The sequence below is a fragment of the Sturnira hondurensis genome, unplaced genomic scaffold (assembly GCF_014824575.4).
Source record: "Sturnira hondurensis isolate 20B ecotype Veracruz unplaced genomic scaffold, ASM1482457v3 Scaffold0018728, whole genome shotgun sequence".
Classification (NCBI taxonomy): domain Eukaryota; kingdom Metazoa; phylum Chordata; class Mammalia; order Chiroptera; family Phyllostomidae; genus Sturnira; species Sturnira hondurensis.
In genome coordinates, this window is record NW_028091359.1 from 8,859,164 (window position 1) to 8,881,088 (window position 21,925).

Genomic DNA, 21,925 nt, shown 5'->3' on the forward strand with positions numbered 1-21,925 from the left:
TCGCAGCTGTCCTTCTAGCCCTCCCCCCAAAGCCACACAACCTAGTCTCTCCCTGCGTGACTCTGGCACCCTCAGAGCCGCCCTTCTCCACTGGAGCCCAGGGTGGCTGCCTGCAGGCGAGGGTTTGTGCACAGCGGCCTTCCATCTCACTCCGGCTGATTTGCTCAGCCACACGGGGAGCTTTCTCGTCTCAGCACTGGGGCTCCAGACTGTGGAGCCCGCGATGAGACGCCTCACTCCTCAGTGGGGACCTCTGCAGCTGAGATCCCTCTCCAGATTCTTTCCCAACCTACAAGAGAAAGTTTTACTTAGAAAGTTACGGAGGCAAAAGAAGGGCCTTCGGAAAGAAAGGTAAAGGTAACATGCCTGGGGGGAGAAGAGGGGCAGGGGAAAGGTGTGTTCTCAGGAGGCAGTCCTTTGGAGAGCCAGATGGGATCCCATCTCTGCCCCGCCACCCGTCTCGATGTAGCTTCTTGCTTATCTTTAGTTATAGGACTTCTGTTCAGCTAGTCTTCAGCTTATCTGGGTTGACTGTTCAATAATTTAGTTATAATTTTGATGTGGTCACGGGAGGAGGTGAAAGCAGCCTCCACCTCCTCCGCCATCTTGGTCTGAATCCACTACCTGTATTTCTCTACAGCCTGTGAACTAATCATGGTTATTGCATATTTATGGCATTGAGTCAATTTCCCATGAATCAAGTTTTATGAAAATGAAATTTCAGTATCCATGAATAAACTTGTATTGAAACAGCCGAGATAATTCATTGATACATCATCTGTGGCTAATTTCCCTCATGGCCCCCAGAGCCTCAAATATTTACCACCTGATCTTCACAGAGAAAGTTCACCAACCGCTGGCCTGGAGAGTCTGTGCTCTTTGCTCGGGGGTTAGAACAGTGCTGAGGATTGTTCTGGAATTGAACAGTCCTAACTACTTCCACTCAGTACAGTTGAGAGGCCGAGCTATTACTCTGTGGCTACCGTAGTATTGTTTCATTCATGTGTTTTTCATCCAAGAAATAAATTCAACAAATACTTCTTGGAAAAGTTTGTGTGTCTCTGGTAGAGCTAAAAGATTTTTCAGGGAAGAAGTTGTTTTTTTTTTCTTTTCTTATTTAATTCTTGTTCAAGTAAGAAGTTGTTTTTATAACTTTAATGGGATCAAACAACGAATGCCAATGAGTCAATAAGAAAAATGAGTCAGTCTCTTTAAATAAAAAAGCCATACATTTATTGCAAATCTAGAAGTACCAGAATGTCCGTAGTATGGAACAAATCAGCAGTCCTGTTTTAATTTTCTTCCAAACATTTTAAAACCTTGATTATTGACAAACTGAAATTGGCATACATTTTTTTCATGCAGTTAACAGAATGGACACAGAGCATGTAGCTCAGAAATCAGTTATAAATATTAACCTGTATTTAACATTCATAGTAAAAATTGTTATAAAGTGCTGAAGTCATGTAAGTTTGCAACACTGCCACAGGCTCAGAGTCCTTCTCCAGCAGTGACAGAGATCTGCTACAACCACCTTGTTTTAGGTGTGTCTTCGCTCAACGGACACGTTATCACGTCCCGCTGTCCCATCCTCCCCAAGTATTTACAGATTGTCCTATGTCTATGGCTGACAAAATGCTGTACAAAATATAGCAGGTGGTGATGAACTATGCCACTTCCACTTCAGTGCAGAGAAGTATTCAAGCTTTGTGTACCTGTAACCAAACTAGGCTTGTTATATTGTTTCCCCCTGAGTTGTCATAAATTAACAGTAAAGATGTCTAAGGATGGAGCAGCAAGCACTGACTGTTACCTGCAGTGAGATTCAGCATGTGGGAGTAAGGAACCCACCCGTTATCCTCCCATTTGCCCTCTACCAAAAATGGCTGAAATGAGAAATACTATACAGGTAGCGTAACTGCAAGAAAACAATGGCCAGTTAACCTGACAACTCTGGCAACCGAGAGCAGTCAGGGTTTAGGTCAGATGGAAATTGCAGCTTGTAACTCATGATAGTAAAATACATGTCCCTGCTGCCCCATGTAAAATACAGAGATGCTCCGGCAGTTAAGAGGTTTCCTTTTTTAGATCAGAAATGCTTCCAACAATTCAGTGACATAGAATTCTGATCAAAGAAGATCCTCAAGTATTCATCGGTGATAAAACATCATTTTAAAATGCTAAGGCAATTTGCTCTTCATTACTTCCCCCCGTACGTAGCACATGCCGCCTTTAATCAGACTGAAGAATCGTCACAACTTGGTCTTTATGGAGTAACTCCTAAGAGTAGTACTCTACAGGGCATTTAAAAGATTATAGAAGGGAGGGAAAAATGCTGCTTGTGTCCCAGATTATATTTCTTTTGATTACTTTATTCATCCTAGAATAACTTAATAATAAATAGTGGTTTAAATTAAAGACACTACAATCACATACTTCTGAATAATTAAAAGCAACAGGAAATGCATTGTTGAGTGTTATTCGGTATATTCTGTGTGAAATACTTCTGGTAATGACTGGCCATGAACAAGAAGTGGGAGTCTTCACATTCATGAGTTTCAAGTTTATATATATAATATATATCATACATATAAATTTATATATATAAATTTGCATTTATTAGCCAAACGTTTGGTCTTAAAGTGTACTTCATTTCCATTGACTATTTGGATTATTAAGAAGCTGTACGTTTTCAGTGTAAACCTCAAGTGTTTTTCAAAGGGTTTTAAAAAACAATCTGTTTATGTTTCTGAAAATGAAGAAATGTTAAGACTGATTTAAGATTTTTTTCGAGTGGCCAACTTCCTCTCAGTGACCTGGGCTAGAGAGGAGTTTGCCACACGTGAGAGCTCCTAAAACCGCTTTGCCAATTGACGTCACTGTTTTACAACCGGAATGTGAACCACAGTGCTTCTATGTATCTCTGTGTTGCTACAGAGTACAGCCAGATTTACGTATGGAAGAGTGTTTGGTTGTGTTTGTTTTGGCTTAAAGAACAAGCAAAAAGAAAAAAAACCCTTAACAATCAAGAAAAGGACGTTGGTAGTGGTGTTCATGTATACAGTCCCTTCAGGGTGTTGTTTTGAAAGTGGGTGGAGTGGTCGGCTCCCCTACACCACCGTGCCCCCAGCACACCGCTCCCCACCCCCCGCCAACCAGCCAGCAGGGGGCTGCTGTTATACGAGAGCCTATCATACTGGCTCCATCTTCACTGGAACTTTATGCTCATTCTTCCCAAGGTCCATTTCAAGAAAGTCTTCAGGTATGTCTTGTAAAGCTCTCCCACGGTAACTCTCTGCCTTTGCTTCACCCGTGCGATGCCGCTGGCACAGTCCCTTTTTACATGGTCTTACGAGCGCGAGGCACACGGCGGCCACAGACATACCGGCGGCGCAGGAGTAGAAGGCTCTGCTGTATATCTTACTGTGGTCCACCAACAGACCTGGGAGGAAACGTTCGCATGTTAGCAGCGCGGACAGAAACCCTTCTCCCCCAGGCTCCCCTCAAGGTCAGAGGCTTCTCTGTTTCCTTACTTTCTTTGTTTCATCTTGTTTCTCTAAAGAAAAGAAGTGCTGAAGGTAGGAATCTTTTCTAGACTGCGGGGGAGAAGAACTAAATCAGACAAACATGCAGCATATTTATTAAGCAGCTGAGAAAACTGCATTGCCGACATGTCTGCATGGGCTAATCTGTCCTACTAGAGAATCTAAACACGCTTCTTCGAAAAGGCTGTATCCTACAGACGGGGGGAGCTCTATTCTTGTCCCTTAGGCTCATTTCGGGTATCTTTTAACATGGGGTAAGATTTCCGGTCGTAGTAACTTCAAGGACCTATTCCAGGTCTACCGAGTGAAACATAGCCATGGCCTTCCTACAAGGAAATATTCTGTAGTACTCAGCTGAGTAAATGCAGAGGGCTGCTCTGTGCTCAGTTCTCTAACACCTAAGGAGGGAAGGTGACTTCCCAGCCCCTGGGTTCTGGTTATTCTAAGTCAGAGGATGACAGAGTCATAATCCATGGGTCTCCCTCCAGTATTTCTAAGGTAAGTACGAATGGCCAGTGCAGCTTGGGCTGCAGAGTGACTTGGTCACCGATATATCATTTGACCATCGGGTCCCAATCTTTGACCTCCAATTTCCTCACATTCAAATCAAGAGAGATGCTCAGATCATCTCTAATTCTGCCAGTTCTATAATTCTAGGAAAGTATTTAAAATCAGTATATTTTTAAATTAGACTTGAACAGGAAGCTACCACAATTAATAAGGGAATCTTAAACATTATAGATTATATCATCTGTATTACAGTGCCCTACTTTACAATATATCATGATCTCCATTTATAGCCTATGAAGCTATCTCCAGTCTTTCTTAGTAATATTCTTTGCCCTAAACAGTGTCATCTTGAACTAATATGATTCAGGTCCAGACCTGTCCAGCTCTAAGTTTAAAAAAAAAACAAGTGGGGAGAGTATAGTAGACAAGGATTTGGATTGTGTGCATTTTTTACATTACCTGCAAGGGGTGGTCCAGCCAGCGCTGCTATGCTCTGAAGGAAGACATAGACTCCCGCAGCAGAAGACATCTTCTCAATTCCCACAACATCATCTTCCGCAAGCAGTGGAATGTGGGTACCTGCTACTGTTCCAATCATGACACCAAAAAATATGCTACAGGACATTAAACCCCAGAACTCAGTAGCAAACGTAAAGGCAAACAGAGAGACAGTCAATAGGATGACGCAGATGAGCTCGATGTAGATCTTACGAATGGGCTCTCTGTTGAGGACCAAACCAGCGCCGATTCTTCCAAAAACTTCAGCAATTGCCATTGTAGACAACAGAAAAGCAGCGCGGTCCTCTTCAATGTCCAGGCTGATGCCCAAGGGAATGATGTATAAGGAAGGGGCAAAGAATCCCAATGTTGCAAAGAGGCCAAATAATGCGTAACAAATGAAACTTTTCTCCTTCAAGACTGAGAAGTCCAATAGGGGGGCTTTATCCTTGCGGTGTTTGGGGCTGGTCTTCTCCGCGACCTGTTGAACATCGGCCTTTGGCTCCAGTTCCACGTTAGGGTGACTAGGCACATTTTTAGGTGAGGTAGTTAGTTCTACTCCTGAGTCAATGGAATCTATTGAGGTGCGTGTTTTCTCATTTTCAAGCATGTACTGTACTTCTTTCGGATTTTCATGTCCAGTTATTTTCGGTGACCCGGGTCCTCTGATTATAATTGGTCTCAGCAGTGCCCCACAGATGACAATGTTTAACTGTAGCAGGCCCACGAGGAGGAGACTGTATCTCCAGCCGATGTTCTCCTTTAGGGCGGTGAATGCTTGGGGAGGCAAAAGGGAAGCCAAAATAAAAAAGGCAACGTCAGACAGTGGCTCAAAACCCAGGAGAAAATATCAAGTAGAAATACGGACTTAGATTTAGAATTAATTTTTTAAGTAATTTACTCAGCAGTGTGCATGCAGTCAACCTGTGCTATTTAGCCTTTATTCTAGGTTTTGGTGCTTTTAGGAATCAATATGGAGAGAATCTGCATAATGATTATGTATAAAACAAAAAATTTCAGCCCAGGTCTTCAAAAGAGTTTCGGAGGGTGCATTTTGCCAGGTAGAGGCAAAAGTGAAGTAAGTTTCTGACCTACATCAAAGTTCAGCACACAGTGGCCTGCGGGTCAAATCCAATCCTCTTTGTGATGATAAAGCTGGACTGGAACACAGCCACACTCACCTCCAGCTGCTCTGGGGGTGTAACCGCAGAGCTGAGTAGTTCCGCACGAGACTCCTAGGACGTGAAGCCTGAAATATTTACTCTCTGGCTTTTTAAAAATAGAATATCCACCCTCTGAGCTAGAGCATACTACATCCAGTCAATCGGTGCTTAGTAGTAATGCATTCACTACAAAATAAACTAAGAATCTAAAAGCTCAGTGATTATCTTAGAATAGAATGATATAGTTCTCCAGTTTCTACTTTGTGTAATGCCCTTAAGTACCCGAGTCCTCCTCCTTCCTGCCAGTTAGTTGGGTCCTCAGCTGCTGACCAGAGGCAGCCTGGAGGGTGGGCTGGGTACCCAAATGTGAGGTTGGGAGGGGGAAGACCACAGGAAGCCTAGAGGTCCAGTGACGGTAGGAAAATTCAGTCCTCGTAAGAGCTTTAAGTACCCTTAGAATCACCCCAGAAGGTAAAAGGATGTTCTTGGAACTTCATTTTACCACATTCTAGTTCCTTGAACGCTGACAGGTATGAGAGATATGGTACCTTGGTTACCCAGAATGTCAGCCCTACATTCCTGGGGCTCCACTTACTTTCGTAGTGTATGCTTTGCTCACATCGGTTGTCCCCCACTCACATGGATTAGCTAGAATTGTAAACATTTTAGGCTTGGGTCTTTTGGGTGCTTTTTAGAGTAGCTGAGCGCCGCCCCCCCCCACCCTGTTTCACCCGAACACGCGGACTGTTCTACCTACCCGGCGCAAAAGCAAACATAGCAAAACATTCTCCAGTGGAAGCGACCGCAGTGACCACGGAGCGTCTCTTGTCAAAGTACTGTGATAGAATGGTGACAGTGGGGAGGAAGCTGAAGCAGTATCCCAAACCTGTGAAGCCAAAAAGAACAGTGAGAACCACACACTGACTGAAAAGATGTATTCGTACATGTGCATACAACCTGTGTCCATGCTACACGTCCCGTCTCTATCTCTCTGGGTATCTCGCTGTCAGCAAGCACTGACTCCTTTTTAGGTGAAGAAAGTTTTCTCAGACCCTTGAGAATAAGCCCAGTACACTGCACCCTTCACCTATAGCTTAGCATCCTCAGAGTCTGTTTTGCGAAATGCCGGATAGAGAGATTAAAATCTTACTTTGTGAAAATGATGTCTTTTGGTGGTAAACTCTCACTAAGAAAGTTTTCTTTCTCATCGGTAAATATTAAAAAATCAAGCAAAAATTCTTGGGCATCAAGAGCAGATTCTAATACCCCCTGGAATCTACACAGCCCTGTTCAAAACCGTTGATCCGGGACACTTAATTTTAAAGAAAAGAGAGAAAGAAATAACACTTTGGGGTCGAGTCCCTCCTTCCCCTCCTTGCCCTTCAAACTAGGTGTCTGGGAAACTTCTGAGCAGAGAGGCCCACTTACCGGTGATGATGCCAATCGCAATGTACATGTGGTAAACCTCGCGGGAGAAGGAGGCCGCCACCATCCCCGTGCTAACCAGCACTCCTCCCGCCATCACCACCAGGCGGTGTCCGAAGCGGTTGCTCAGGACAGTGGAGAGCGGCGCTGCGTGAAAAGAGCACAGCGTCGTCACATTTTAACTTCCAGAGGTGTGTTGACTTTAATACAACTTTTTCTTTAAAGTCTTGATCGTGGAAAGACAACGCTTACTATATAACACATAAGCATTGGCTTTAACAAGATTCTCTCTCAGTAAAAGTCTTGAAGACAGGGGAGATGATGTGTACATGACATGATACATTTGAGGCAATGGTTGCTTAAGTCAGTTCAGGAATTACAGGTGGTTCTGGAACACCGTGGGTTTGAACTGTGCGGGTCCACTTATGCTCAAATTTTTAAAACTAAATATACAGTCGGTCCTCCTTATTCTAGGGTTTTGCACCTGCAGATTCAAGTAACCATGGATCAATAACAACATTTTCAATCTGTGTTTGGGAGTCCACAGATGTGGAGGGCTGACTGTCTGCATTGATCTATGCCATTTTATATAAGGGACTTGAGTCTCCATGGATTTGGGTATGTGTGGGTGGCCCGGGACCAATCCTCCACAAATACCAAGGGATGACTGTTAAGTTTTGGGGGAGTCAAAAGTTATACATTGATTTTTGACTGTTTGGGGGTTGGAGCCCTGAACCCCTGCATTTGCAGTGGTCAAATGTATTTTAGTATTTGGTTAAACTGGACAATATATTCTTTGGGCTCCTTAAAGAGAAAACTAGAGTAATGAGGTTTTATACCTCATTAAGATGAGGTATAAAAACTCATCTTAATATTTTTATGTATGTATGTATGTATGTATTTACTTTTAGAGAGATGGGAAGGAAGAGAGGGAGAGAAACATCAGTGTAGGGTTGCCTCTCGTGCGCTCCAGACCAGGGATCCTGCCTGCAACTCAGGCCTGTGCCCAGACTGGAAATCGAACTGGCAACCCTCTGGTTCACAGGCCTGCACTCAATCCACTGAGCCACACCACCCAGGGCTCATCTCTATATTTTTATTTTTTTTATTTTTCAAAGATTTTTTTTATTTATCTTTAGAGAGGAAAGGAAGGAGAGAAGGAGAGAAACATCAATGTATGGTTGCCTCTCGTGAGTTGGGAACTGGCCCGCACAACCCAGGCATGTGCCCTGACTGGGAATCGAACCGCGATCGTGTGGTTCGCAGGCCCGTGCTCAGTCCACTGAGCTACACCAGCCAGGGCTCATCTCTGTCTTTTTAAATGAAAGATCTTGAGTTACCATGAGTGTCTATAAAATTAGATATGCATTATATTTGTTATTCTGTAATAAAAATGGGCTTTCCTATGATTGCTCGAATGGTTTTATTTCCTATACTTACTGCTTTGGATTCCTTCTTAAAAAGTTCCATTGAGGGTCAAATTCTAGCATAGTTCCTCTTGGTTTTTATGAAAACGATATGAAAGCATGGTAAATTCTCAGTTCTGCACACCAAATGGAGACTAGTGATGAGACAGATCATTCTAAGCAGCTGACGGATGTACTTTACGAAGCTCCTGTCTTTCTTCTTCATGCAGCCACGTTTTCATGTTTCCCAGAATGTTTTTGGGAAACCAGGGCCCGGCAGGCCAAGTGCTTTTGATGTCGCTTCTTTAAAAACAGTTACAATCCCACAGAACTGGGGGTTACTGCTGTCCTCAAAGTAATGTACGGCATCCTAAGAGTCTGCATACAGTAGGTGTCTAATACATGTGTGTTAAGTTGAAGGCAGTCAAGGCTGGCCAATAAAGCTTTTTTTTTTTCCCTTCAGCTCCTCAACCCCTTGAACATCCTATTACTTGAGACTTGCAGGTGCCAAGAAGTCATAGAGGACATTCATCGTAAACACCATCAGTACCACTATGTAGTTAGGCAAATTAAAATTGATAGGGTTTAAGCTGAAAGATATACTGACCTGTAAATGTTAGAGTAAACACACATATGGATATTATCCATGAGATCCTGCTATTAGATTCCTCAAAACTGTCCATTAAGTCATTGAAGAAGACACCAAAGGACTTGATGACGCCATAGGTAAAGACTTCGACGAAGAAAAAAGACACAGCCACTGCCCAGCCCCATCCTCCATCAGGCACTTGAGTATAAACGCTGGCTCTAGAACAAAGCTGTGATTTCTTCTCGGTCATTCTTAATCTGAAATAAAAAGTTAAAAAAAAAATCAGACCAATAAGAGCACGAAGGCTGCTGATTCTAACATTCTTTAGCCAACATGACAAATAGGAACAACTTACTGCATTTCTTAGTTTGATGACTATTTACATCACGTGTAGTTAATATAAAGTCTTTGGGGAGCACGGGCCTGCGAACCACACGATCGCGGTTCGATTCCCAGTCGGGGCACATGCCTGGGTTGCAGGCCAGTTCCTGGTTCTCGGCAGGGGGCGCACGAGAGGCAACCATACATTGATCTCTCTCTCTCCTTCCCTTCCCCTCTAAGATAAATAAATTAAAAAGTGTTTAATGCTAATTTAAAAAAATAAAAAAAAAATTAAGTCTTTGGGGAATAAAGCATATAATGGAGCCCCCAAACAATTTGGAAGTAAGACTTCCAAGCTGTGACAATTAAATGGGAAAAACAAACATAAGGCATCAGGGAAAGTATGTAGATGCAGTTTGAAGGACAGAGAATGGCCAACAGACCAAGCATCAGTGATGACCTTGAACTTGAAGACAAGTTTGGTAAAGAAAGACTAAAGTGACCAAAAGGAAGGTTAACGGAAATGAAACCTAGAAGTCAGGCTAGGAAGCCGACAGTGGCGGCACATCTACCACCTTCCATAGGACTGAGTGTCTGAGACGCCCTTTGCCTCTGTGCTTGACGCCTCGGACCATCCAGATGCCACTTCTCTTTGATCCCATTTCCCACGCAGCAACTGTATGATTATGATCAGGGTCCCCTGTGGCTGGACCGCCATGAACTATGAACTATAAGAGTGGGATTATAAATCTAAATGTGGAAATTGTCTTCTAGGGGTTTGGCATGAGGAAGTGCCCACCTGGTGATGCATTAGCAATTGAATTTCCACGCACGCTGCAAGTTCTGCTCTAGAACATAGTGACACATAAGGCACTGCCAACTTGTGGGGCCTAGGCGGCCAGTTAACTTAACCTCAAGTTACCCCTGACCTCACTAGGCTTTCCACTCAAACTGCAACAAATGTCAGATCGAGTTGACTTGTACCTTAACACCACTAAATAAGAGGTAACATTGTATTTAACCCTGGAAGGGGAGCTCCTTTAAGTCTTCCACTTTGGGCTCTAGCACATGGACACTGGTTTTCAAAGACTGCAATTACATCTACTTCGAAACAGTGATGTATGGTTTTAGCCCAACTGAAAATTAGTGTCTACAATAATGAATCCATGGTTTTAACGTCTTAATTGCAACACATCTTGAGTTTAAGAATGCTCTGCAACTATACAGTTGTATACACATGCGTGTTTAGGGTGTGTCTGCATCCTTTCCGTAGCCATTAAGTTATGTTTAAGTGCTAAGGCGGGTTTTAGTCCTAAGTGGAGAGTAATTAAAAAATAACAGGACACAACCTCATCTATCCGGTAGACTTGCTAATTTCTGGTATTGGGATCTGATATTCTGAATTTACTCTAAAAATCTTAAAAAGCAGCAAATCTGACCTAAATGAATATGGTTCACCCTATTGACAGCACCATTTCCACAGGAGCCTACTACTTTGAAAGGATTAAATGCTTGCTTTTAACCTGTTACTGTCAAGTATTTGGTTGCATAAATTTGGGCATAAGATGCTAAGTTCTCTGCAGCAAAGGCCTCTGCATTTCCACACACGGTACTGTGTCATTCCTGACAGCAAATGGGAAGGTGGGAAGGGCAGTTAAACAGCTCAAGATGTTAGCAGAGCAGCTACAGAGCAGCTGTCATTGCTGTTTCCCATCCTGGAAAGCAACTGAAGTAAGTAAGACCTGAGCTGAGCCCTTCAGCGGATGAGCTTTTCACAATGCCACTTCCTCATCAGACTTTCAAAATTCATTCCCAAGATGAGGCAGCGGGAGCAGGAGGGACAACAGTACTAGACTTAAGATTCAGAAGAACCCCCCTCCACCCTGTCCCTCAAGAAGGGGTCAGGAGGAAAGGAGGGGAAGTGGGTGGACAGCCTACGACCCAGGTCCTCGGCCCTTAGCCCTTCACTTCCACCCCCTCCCAGGCCAGTGAAGCCCACCAATCCTTTACTAGTCTCTCAACTTGTTGCTCGTGTCCCGTAAGATTAGTCATCTGAAATGCTGCATTGTTGCAACTTTTTTTTTTTGCTGAGTTTTGCAATGGCTTTCCTCTTTCGGAATGGTAAAATCCACTGATTTGTCTGACTTTTGGTGTCCTTCACACTGAACCCCAACTTATCTTTGAAGCCTTATTTCTTCCTGTTCTAAAACTTGACCCACCTGCCTTGGCCAAAATGGACTCCTCCTTGCCCTCCAGGCTCTAACCACCTTGCCTGTGGCCAGGCCCTTTCCCCAGGCTGGGGGCCCCTGGATACCTGGCCCCTCAAAATCCATCTTCCATAATGCTTCCTTTGACTGACTCCATCTAAGGGGTTTTCTTCATGTGACAGGTATCATTTAATAATTGGGTATTATTTACTTTAATGAGTCTCTCTTATTTGGTCAATTAAACTTTAAGCTCACAGAAAACAAAATCTGGGTCTATATTTCTCTATATGCCCTGTCCTACCCTAACCCCAAGTATCTTGCATGTAACTACCCCCTCCCCCCACCCCAAAAAAGTACCTCTTGGTGCCAGGCCCAAAGCTAGGCCTTGGGAATACTATAGTGAAAAGACAGAGATGGTCTCTGCCTTTTTGGACTTAAATATTTGTTGACGGTCATAAGAAATGTGAAGACTGAAATGCATTATTCAAAACTGTTCTGCCACATCCTTCCAGAGTTCAGCACACTCAGATGAGCAGAACTGTCCCCGGCTGTGTTGCCATGGTCATTCTAACCTAGAAGGGTACACACACGATCTTAGAGTCTTGATAGAGGGCTGAGGACTCACCTGAATATAAACATTTTGGGCTAAAAAAAAATATTGTGCTAAAATTGAGGAGGTCCCAAAGAGACAAGCTGAATCTCAGTCTTTGGCCTGAAATCACTGCAGGATGAAGACAGAGTCTTTTTGTTGGCGTGCATCTAGCCCTACTCGACGGGCAGGACAAGACTGTGCTCTTTGCATGAGGCTGTGTTTATCTGCCCATCATCAGAAGGCTCAGTCAGGCCACCAGTGCAGTTCTGGTGAGGGGTGCCCATCCCTTCTTCTCTGCCTGTCCTGACAGTGGTTCTCGTGTGCGTCATCGGTGGCATTAGGGTTCACTTGTCGCCCCAGAATGAAGTTGGAATTACAGAATGTTGGAGCTGAATGGGACTTTGGACCTCATCCTGTCCATTTCTTTGTACAATGTGACTCATTTTGAAAAATGGGAAAACTGAGCCCCAGAAAGGTGAAGGGACTTGACCAAAATGTTCCAGAATCTAATCTCCTGCCTCCTGGGCCCTGCTGTATCAGCCCCCAGGGAGGGGGACCTTTTATATAGTGATTGTGAGAAAATGATTTTTTTTCCTTCAAAAATAAAAGCTCTCTTGGCTTCTGTATGTAAAGAGAGGGGTCCATGACCCAATTCTCCAGTTACCTGTGTGACCTTGTGAAAGTCACTGTGCCCGTCTGGGCCTGAGCTCCTCATTAGTCGGGTCTTTCTTTAGTCACAGACTTTCTGGAGAATCTCTAAGGCTCCACCCAGCTTTAACAGTGGATGTTTCTGACTATTCAGTATTGGGCACAGAGTTTTATAGCTCACCTGATTCCTCAGGCCAGAGCTGGCAGCCCAAGGAGACCGGGGAGCTAGGGAGAAGGTGCACATGCTAGATGGTTCTTGGGAAAGTGGGTGGAAGGCAGCTGGACCTTGGCGAGACCTGATCAGCGAATCAGAAGACGGCAGCCTTTGTATTGCGCTATTCCTTTCCTTTCTGGGCCCTGTCTGTGCATTCAACTCCTTTTGGTTTTTAAAATTTTGCTTTGCCTCTGGGTTATGCCCCTGAAGCTAGATCCAAATGTAATTTTCACCGGCACTCTTGGGGTTTTGGAAGACAGAAATCTTGTTATCACAGAGAATACCTTAAGCAAAGATAAACAACCCAGCCCTACTTTAAAGCTTATGACTTTATCACCTGAAAGCATCCTACATCCTACTAAATTTAGCTCTGGAGATAAGACCAAGGTATAGAACAATAGGATCACCTAGTTTCCAAAACACACTGGATACTCATTTCCATACTTTGCGTGTCTGACCACACAGGGCTGGCACCTACAGGGTGGGCAGCAGCTCTGTCCAGACCCACTGCCTTGGCAGCACACGTGGCACCTGGTGGGCGCTTGTGAAGTTCACTAAGCAAAGGATGAGCCTTGGGGTGTCCCTGCACAATGCGCTGCTCTGTGCTTAGAAGACAGTCATCAAGTGAGGAAGTCCCTGGCTGCAGAAGACATGCTTCCCTAGACTGGTCTCCTTTCCTTTTTTCTATTCATTAAGCAGACCACCTGGCTTAAACTGGTGGACTCTTGCTTCTATTCTACGAAGCAAGAAACTTAGGTCTGAATTTTGAACTTGGTTGCTTAGAAGCCTCTGTAGAGCCCGGAATAAGGAAATATCTGTCCATTTTGGTTTTACGGTCATGTAATCTTATCTGATGAAAAGGGGTATCAGTTTACTCTGTGGGGATCTAACTGGTGAGGCCAGTGAGTGACTCTAATTTTGGGTGAATCACTTTGCTCCTGGATGGTCAGTGTCCTCAACAGGTAAACAATGCAGATGGACTAGGTGCGATGACCTTGGATCTCTTTCTGCCCTGAGAAGCTGTCATTCTCATAGATAGGCTTTGACCCTGACTTGCTCTAAGCTATCCTTTAATCTTTTTCAACCCCTGTTGGGTCCTCTGACATAAAGCCCTTGTGTGGGTTTGTCTTTCTGAAGCCCATCAGCGTTATCTGTAAAGTTGTTTACAACCTTGGGGAAATCACTTGGTCCTTAAATTCCATCCTCTGTGACGCAGGGGTTAGACATGGCAGGCCAACAGTTTCTTGAATACTCTTTGATTCTGAATGTGGGTTCCTAGCTGCCGTCTTGCCTTCACCCTAATGCTCTTCCAAAGGAAGGATAACCAAAAACACTGGGCAGTTTGGAGTATATCCTATGAGCGTTTGGTTGTCTTAACCTAAAATAAATGCGTATTCTGCCAAAGCTTGCTGAGCTGCTGTGCCTGGGAGTTTCACTGTGATTTGATTTGTTGAGAAAAGATCTGACCTGGGGGCGTGAAGATTATAAAATATTGGGTTATTACAGACCATCAGAGTGTGAGTCCAGGGTCAGTTCAGAGTGTAGTTCAAAAAGCTTGCATTTGAACTACAGACAGAAATGCCGGTAGCTGCTGGGATAAGCAAAGCCTAGGCAATGAATGTATTGCCAATATCCATTCTTCTTAAAGGTGTAGTAGCCTGGTAAGCTTTCTACAAGTTGTTTCGGGCCCCTTTGTCAAAACCATTCTCTATTTAGGTGAAGTTCATTTGAATTCTCTATTTCACGCCCCCACCCTGCCCCAAACCTAACTTGTACAGCTGCCTCAGCAGCTTGGAATCACTGGATACAACCGATTCACCCATTTTACCAGACCATGATGTTGAAACCCGAGCCCCTAATTTGAGTGTCCTCCTCAGGAGTTCCACTGAGGAAAGTCCTCTGGAAACCACAGAAGCAAAGCTCTGGGTTAGTGGTGCTCATTAAGGCAGGGGGAGCTTTCCCAGTTGGCTACATTGTTTCCTTACATACTGCAACTCTCTACCTTGGCCCCCCTTCCCGTCATTATGAGAAGATATCTTTCTGTATCCGCCAGGCAGAATGTATTATTGACCCCCCCCCCCCAATGCCTTTTAATCGTGCTTGGGACATGGGGAGATGCATCACTTAGAGGTTTCAGCATAAGCACTTGGTATTTTTTGCAAACAAATCATTTTTATTAAGATATGCAAACCAGTAAGATTGCTGAGAAATGTCCTTCTCCAGGACAGAAACCATCTCTTTCGAGAAAGAGCTGACACGGAGTGTCTAGCAGTGCAAACAAAACTAGCTTCCAGATTGATAAACTGCAATTGCTCTTCCCCAGTTGGCTTTGGGGAGCTTTTTCTAACACTCCTGTGTTTGGTGACATTTTTTAATGCCACCTCACAAACTTGGGGTTGGTGGAGGTTTAGTTAGTTGTTTTCTTTCTTTCTTTTTTTTTTTTTAGAAGAAAAAACCGAGAAGGAAACGACCCATTTCCTCTGTAAAATCATCCTTCCTTGCTACATACAGAACTGCTCAGCCTCGGGGGCGCTTTCCTGTGGTTGGCAGCTCAGGGAACCTTAGAAGTTGAGCGGAGCAGGCTTCAGCCGCTGACAGCTCTAACCATTAAGGTATAAGACCTGCGCTCTGCAGGGAAATGCCTGTTTTCCCCCAGGGGGGTCACTCTGACGCCCTGGTTTCGAGCTCTGGATGGGAGATACGTAGAGCCCCACTTTCCCTCGCACAGTCTCAGTGGCCAACCCGCGTGTGCGCACGAGCCTAGGGAAGGTACCTCTGACATTTGGCACTTCGGACGCGCAGGCAACTCCATGCGGAAAATCCGTGCAGGCGCCGAACCTCGCGTCCCTGACTAGCCCCAGGGTCTGGAGCACCTAATCCCGGACTAGGCACACTCAAAGGCCAAGCCTGCCTGTAGGTATTTTCCGGACCCAACTGTACCAGGGCCAAGATCATTCAACTCTCAGTTGCCCACACTGACGAGAGAGCGCTTCATCCCAGTGGCCCTGAGCATTCCCAACTGTCAGAGAATATTTTTCAGAATAACCTCTCCAAAATGTTAAGATGTTAAGTGCTCTCCTCCGCCTCCCACAAATCACCAAGCAAAAAAGCTCCTCATACATTAAAATAAAAACCCACACCCCATTATCAAAGTTTGAAACACGTAAAATAATAAAACCAACTCACCAAGTTAGAAGGGCAGAGAATAAACCCCAAAAGGCTCCCAATAAGGCGTAGGCTCGGCCTCCCCTCCTTATAAGCCGCTGGGTAACATGAGAAAGGTTTAACTCCTTAGGGCGTGGGCCAGAGCCTATCGCAAGTTGGTTCAGGAGGGTGTCACCGGCGCCCGCCCGCAGCGCCCCGCCCAGGACCCCCACCTATTCCCGCGCCTGGGGCACCTCGGCCGCACCCTCCCCCCGCCCCCCACCCGCCTGCGCCCGGGTAGTGCGTGCTGCTGCCCGTCTCCCGGCCCCGTGTCGCTGCCTCTCTCTGATCCTATACCGGCTGCAGCCGGTCTCTGCCGGCCTCGGGGGCGCGCCGCCGCCGACCATGTGCTGCGAGCGCCGCGAGCGCCGCGGAGGAGGGGGCCTGCCAGGAGCGCGCGCGCTGGCCCACGTGTACCCGGTCCGCACCGGGCGCGCGCCCGTTCTGAGCCAAGCTGCGGGTCACGGAAGGTAACAGCGTCGCCGTCCCGCGCGGGGCCGCTCCCGCCAACGCCTCCCGGGTCCTGGGCGCGTCGCCGGAACCCGGCGCGGCTTTGCGCGCCCGGCCGACCAGACCCCAGCGTTCTGCCGCACTGCAAGTGTGGAAAGCGGACTTGTTTGGGGGCGTCTTCACTCTTTGGGTGAACACACTCCCAGCCGAAACCGCGCTGGGTCCCCTGGCTGTCTTCCTTTTCGCAGCCCTTCTGCGTTCTCAGTCCCACCCACATCCTGAGAATTTGGGAGTGTGGGATGAGGGGCCCTGGGGATAGTCCCTCGCAGTGCGTGCGGCTGTAGCGGCTCCGCGGGCAGAACAGGTTCTTTCCAGTTTGAGTGTGAGCTGCGCGCGCGGCGCCGCGGTCCCCAAGTTCCTCCTCCAGGGCCCACTTCCCCCAGTTTCGTTAACTCGTGCACCCTTACAGTTCCCCTTCCGAGAGGGCGGAAAGAAGTGTCGCAGTGGCCCCGGGGAGCTGGCGGCCGGGCTGCTATGGGTGTCCAGCTTTCCCCCTTTTTTCTGCAGTTGCAGCATCCGTATTGAGGGAAGGGATGTGAGCAGCAGGGCTGAGTCAGCATCCCCTGTCGGGGGCGCACGCGGACCGTCCTCCCCCGGCGGAAACCGAAGTCCACACAGGTGTGGCTGCCTAGCCCACAGGGAGCCTCTTGTAACGGAGGGACCCTGTCGTTTAGGGAGTACATGCCCCTCATCCCGAAGTTCTCGATCCCAGGGGCGCCTTGGATTCCGAAGATAATGTACGGGAAACCTCAGTTACCAACGGTCCTTTGGACACAGCGGTGTGTCCGATTCCGAGGGTTTCGGAGCCCGCGGGGACGCAGACTGTTTTCCAGTGTCCACCCCATGTCCCCACGGTCCATCTGGGACTTGTGCGGAGGTAAAGATCTTATTCTCCGCATTCCCCTGCCGACCTGGCATGGGCTACTCTCTTCATTGGGGTTAGGATATTGTTCTGATGTCAAATTCGAGAGACCCCTTCTACGAGTGCACGCACGGAGAGGTCACCACCCGGAGGAGTGGAGCAATCCGAATTTCGATAGAAACCTCACTTTGCTCGCTGCCTGATCTTCCTCAGGATTTGGGGCTTGTGTCTTAAACGCCTTTCTGTACTGTTACTAAGGTCCGGCGTGGACTAGGTGGGGGCAGGTATGCTGCGCTCTGTCAGGGCCGACCCTGTACAGCGAGGGGTCACTGATTAGCTTCGCAGCCTTCCGAGGTGGGTGGGAGTAATTAAACTTTGTAGAGCGTCAACTTCCCAATCGGTAAAAGGGGGACAGTGGTGGTGCTACCAGAATGGAAAGGTTTCATTTATAATGCCTGCAAAGTTCGGATCAAAGTACCTATGGCAGGCCCTCAGTACCCATTCGTTCTTACTGTTTTATTATTTGTGGCTGACTTCTCACTTTCGCTGTAAGCGATGCTTTTCCCCCGAGTTGTTTTGTGAAGAAGCCACACATAATGATATGTGGAAACTGGTTGTAATCACTGAAATGAACACCCCGAGTGCCAAAATGGGACAGACTGTAGTGTAATCTTTGACATTTAGGATCTTACAGAGCATGAGGGCCCATCACTTCATTCAGTGTGGAAACGTCCTATTTAATATGGCACAGTACTGGTATATTTGAGTGTTGCTTAAGAACCTGGTAGTGCGTGCGGACCAGCAGCGAGAACTGAGTGAGTCCGAGCAGGTGAAGGAAGGTCTTGGTGCTTCTGTTACTGGATTATAAATATTAGAGGAAAAATGCCTGAGAGCCCTAGAGGTGAATGAATGACTCCCCCCTAGAGGGGAAAGTCACTTCTGAGTATTTTACCACGTGAAGCAGCTGGCTGTTGGGAGTGACAGAACCGTAATAATATAACAACAATAATGCATTATCACTGTCCTTTTCATTATAATTTGTACAGGTTTGCTCTGCTCCCAACTTAGTTTTAACCCCATCTTCAGACCCAGGCAGCTGACACTCACTCCCATTTTACGGGCAAGAACTGCTGAGGCACAGAGCACTAGAAGCGTTTGCCTGAGGTTGCCACACCGGTAGACACACTGGCCCGCTTTGCAAGCAGAGTTCATCTGAAGAGTACGTTTGCCCCGAGTGTCTGGAAAACAGCAAGCTGGCTGGGAAACCCTGCCTTGCCAGCCACACAACAGTGACTTTTGCCTGTCTGGTTTGAGGCCACCTTCACCTTGTTCCCTCAGTCCTAGTGAGACCAAGCAAGAACACCCCGCTTACTTCACTCCTCCTGGGAACGCAAAGAGGGCGAAAGCGCTTCATTGCCATGGTGATCACCCTCCTCACCCCCAAACAAAACTAACTCTGTTTAGTTCTAAAGGCGAACAAAAGAACCTTTGGAGTCAGGAGTACAGAACCAAAAAAATTAGGAAATTAAGGAAAGGGTTCGTCTTCCTTCTTAGTCTCTTCTGTTGTGTCCCTTCTTTCACGGTAGGCAAGGCTGTAGTGATGCCCTTAAAAAATCCTTCAGCATCTTCTCTGGAAATCAGTTGGCTGTGAGAACCGTCCCCATTGCTCTCTTTTCTAGGCATCTCGCTTAGGGTCATTTGCATGAAAACAGATTCTTTTGTGCAAAGCTGGCCTGCCTGTTCTCTGTCAACATTTATAGTCCTTCTAGTCTTCATGTTGGGTTGCCAGGCAGATATGACTCTGGCTTGCAAATAAGCTCACTGCTTTTACCAGCCCGTGAGAACTTCAACTTGGGGTAAGTATACTGAAAGGAATCTTGTCTGGAGCTCAGAGGGGGAGCAAGCCTGCTTTTGAGGGCTCGGTGTTCAGAGCAGCCAATGAAGAGGGGGAGCATGGGAGGGGCCTTCTGCAGGAGTCCTTGACTACCCAGAACATCATCTCTCCAAAACTTGATTGTCTGAGAACCCACTGTGGCTCAGGCCTGGTGCCCTATTAATTTTGCACTGCGGGCCTTCCCCGGCTCAACCAGGAATGTACTAGGGTGACCTGTTCCATCTGCAAAGGTCTCTGGGGGGATGTTGAAATAGCATGTCAGGGACATGGCCTTTCAAGTCGATATGTACCTGCCTCCAGTCCATCTTGTTAAAGACCCATTTTCAAAAAAATTAGTCTAAGTTGTCAAAATTTATAATATATGTTTTAGGATAAGTTATTACAGCAATAACTGATAATTCAGAAAGGATTTTTAAAATAACTTGGAGTAAAGTATAAAATACTAAATTTCCATTTATTCACAATATCTCTTTCAGAGAAATAGGATAAGGTAATTCAATATTTTTTAGTGTAAAAGTGTATTGGGTTAGAATGGAAATGCAGTTTTGAAAAAAATTACATGAAATTTTCAAACTGTGGGAAATGTGCTCATGTAATTTCTAAATGAATGATGATTTTCAAATTGCTCTGGTGTTTATATTACACGTGATACATTTAAAAGAGTGGTTTGTTTTACTATAAAAATAACATTTACAAATACAATGGATATGATATCTTTTTCAGTTATTTAAAGTTGCAGTGAAACATTGAAGATATGTCAAACTAAGAGTGGTGCGGACTGTATGTTTGTGACAACCGCCCTTCCCCCCACTCCACCTCCAAATTCACAGGTCAGTCTAGTGGCCAATGTGTTAGTATTTGTGAGTGAGGCCTTTGGGAAGAATGAGGGTTAGATGGAGGTCATGAGGGTGGGACCCTCAGGCTTAGATTAGTGCCTTTATCAGAAGAGGAAGAGAGAATACCTTTCTCTGAGACACACACACACACACACACACACACACACACTGAGGAAAGGTCATATTGAGGATATAGCAGGAAGACAGCCATCCGCAAGCTGAGCATTCTCACTGGAACCAAACCATACTGGCACCCTGATTTCAGACGTCCAGCCTCAGAACTGTGAAAAAATACATTTCTGTTTAAGCCACCTGGCCTGTGTTATTACGTTAGCCTGAGCTGACCAATACAGAGAGCATCTGTTATTTTTCCAGTCCTTTTCGAGCAGGGGTGTCAAACTCATTTTCGCTGGGGGCCACATCAGCCTTGTGGTTGCCTTCAAAGGGCTGAATATAATTTCAGCTCCTTAACAGTTAAGGAGTAGTTACATTTATACAGTCTTAAAATTATTTTGGCCCTTCGAAGGCAACTGCAAGGCTGTTGTGGCCCCCAGTGAAAATGAATTTGACACCCTGTTTTAGAGGATACTTGAGTAAAATCTTTGGAGATCACTGAGTGTGGTCCACATTAATTCAAGGACAAGAAACGTACACTCCCTGCCTTCATGGGTAGGTTCTCCACAGGGATATAAAATAAGCCTAAGAGTCACCAAAGTGCACCGTGGGACGCCAGGTAGGGATTATGTAATTTATCATGTGAGGTGCTATAAATATAAGATGCATGTGAGGACAGGCTCTGGAACCTGACCTTGAATCCCAGTTCTGCCCTCACTGGCCATGTCACCTTGGGCAAACTCGTTCACTCTCTCTCTGAACCCAGTCTGCTCATCTGTGGTGAGGGATAATACCTGCTTCGTGGACAAGGTGGGGCTTAGCCCTGAATGGCTGGTTAACTTCGTTGTATGTTTACAGAGTTTAGCAGCTTAGCATTGTGCTTGGATTTCAATGAGGCTCTGGAGCTCTTGGCTGGGAAACTGAGGAGGATGGAGATCAGTGAAGCCCAGAAGGGCAGGAAGAACCTTGGAAGGGCTGGCAAGGGGCAGATGTGAGAGGTAACTAGCATGAGAGGAAGGCAGGAGGGGAGAGAGAGGTTGCTGGGTTTGGGGACAAGGAGGCCAGCTCCCCGCCCACAGCACGGGGGAGGCAGCAATCTGCCTTCCACCAGGTCTGGCTGTTCGGCGCAGGGTCAGTGCTGTATCTCTGCGTGCATCTCTGGAGTAACTTTTATTTGATTTCAACACTGCTGCTTGTTCCCAGACGTCTTGGTATGCAGAGTTCACCTACAGCTCCTACGGTTTTGTCTTCCTCTCACTACCTAAAGAGAAAAAAGAGAGCCCTGCCTTGAAGAGGCAGCTTTAAACTATCCGGCGCCTGTTGGCAGAAGTCTTCAAAACAAAACACAGTTCAAAATTCTCGAAACCGAGGGATTTAAATTACATTG

At 46.0% G+C, this 21,925-nt stretch overlaps 2 protein-coding genes across 6 annotated transcripts in view; one reads left to right on the top strand and one right to left on the bottom strand.

Moving 5' to 3' along the window:
- Positions 1-21,925, top strand: part of ARSG (arylsulfatase G) — a 131,549-nt gene that overhangs the window by 5,491 nt on the left and 104,133 nt on the right. The window contains exon 1 of one of the 4 annotated variants that reach the window (XM_037069786.1): positions 16,580-16,792. The exons of 2 other annotated variants lie outside the window; for them this stretch is intronic. The gene's annotated coding sequence lies outside the window, so the exon portion shown is untranslated. Of the gene's footprint in view, positions 1-16,579; positions 16,793-17,106; positions 17,710-21,925 lie in introns of those variants that run through there. One more of the 4 variants, XM_037069787.1, reaches the window with a different exon arrangement.
- On the bottom strand, positions 1,211-16,638 carry SLC16A6 (solute carrier family 16 member 6). 2 transcript variants are annotated; one of them, XM_037069791.1, is made up of 7 exons: positions 16,620-16,638; positions 16,305-16,381; positions 9,155-9,393; positions 7,145-7,288; positions 6,474-6,602; positions 4,515-5,330; positions 1,211-3,442 (listed from the first exon to the last, which is right to left on the bottom strand). In XM_037069791.1, the coding sequence occupies exons 3-7, from the start codon at positions 9,384-9,386 to the stop codon at positions 3,192-3,194; spliced, it is 1,572 nt and encodes a 523-aa protein (XP_036925686.1). In that variant the 5' UTR covers positions 9,387-9,393; positions 16,305-16,381; positions 16,620-16,638; the 3' UTR covers positions 1,211-3,191. The 2 variants fall into 2 exon arrangements, with proteins under 2 accessions (XP_036925686.1, XP_036925685.1); XM_037069790.1 differs by lacking the exon at positions 16,620-16,638 and having other exon boundaries at positions 16,305-16,482.

Excerpts from the sequence above, each read along its gene's own strand:
- SLC16A6 (XM_037069791.1), bottom strand. The coding sequence starts at position 9,386 with ATGACCGAGAAGAAATCACAGCTTTGTTCTAGAGCCAGCGTTTATACT. Across the intron at positions 6,603-7,144 it reads TGCGATTGGCATCATCACCG|GTTTGGGATACTGCTTCAGC; the intron begins GTAAGTGGGCCT and ends TTGGCTTCACAG. Across the intron at positions 5,331-6,473 it reads TATGTTTGCTTTTGCGCCGG|CATTCACCGCCCTAAAGGAG; the intron begins GTAGGTAGAACA and ends TGCCTCCCCAAG.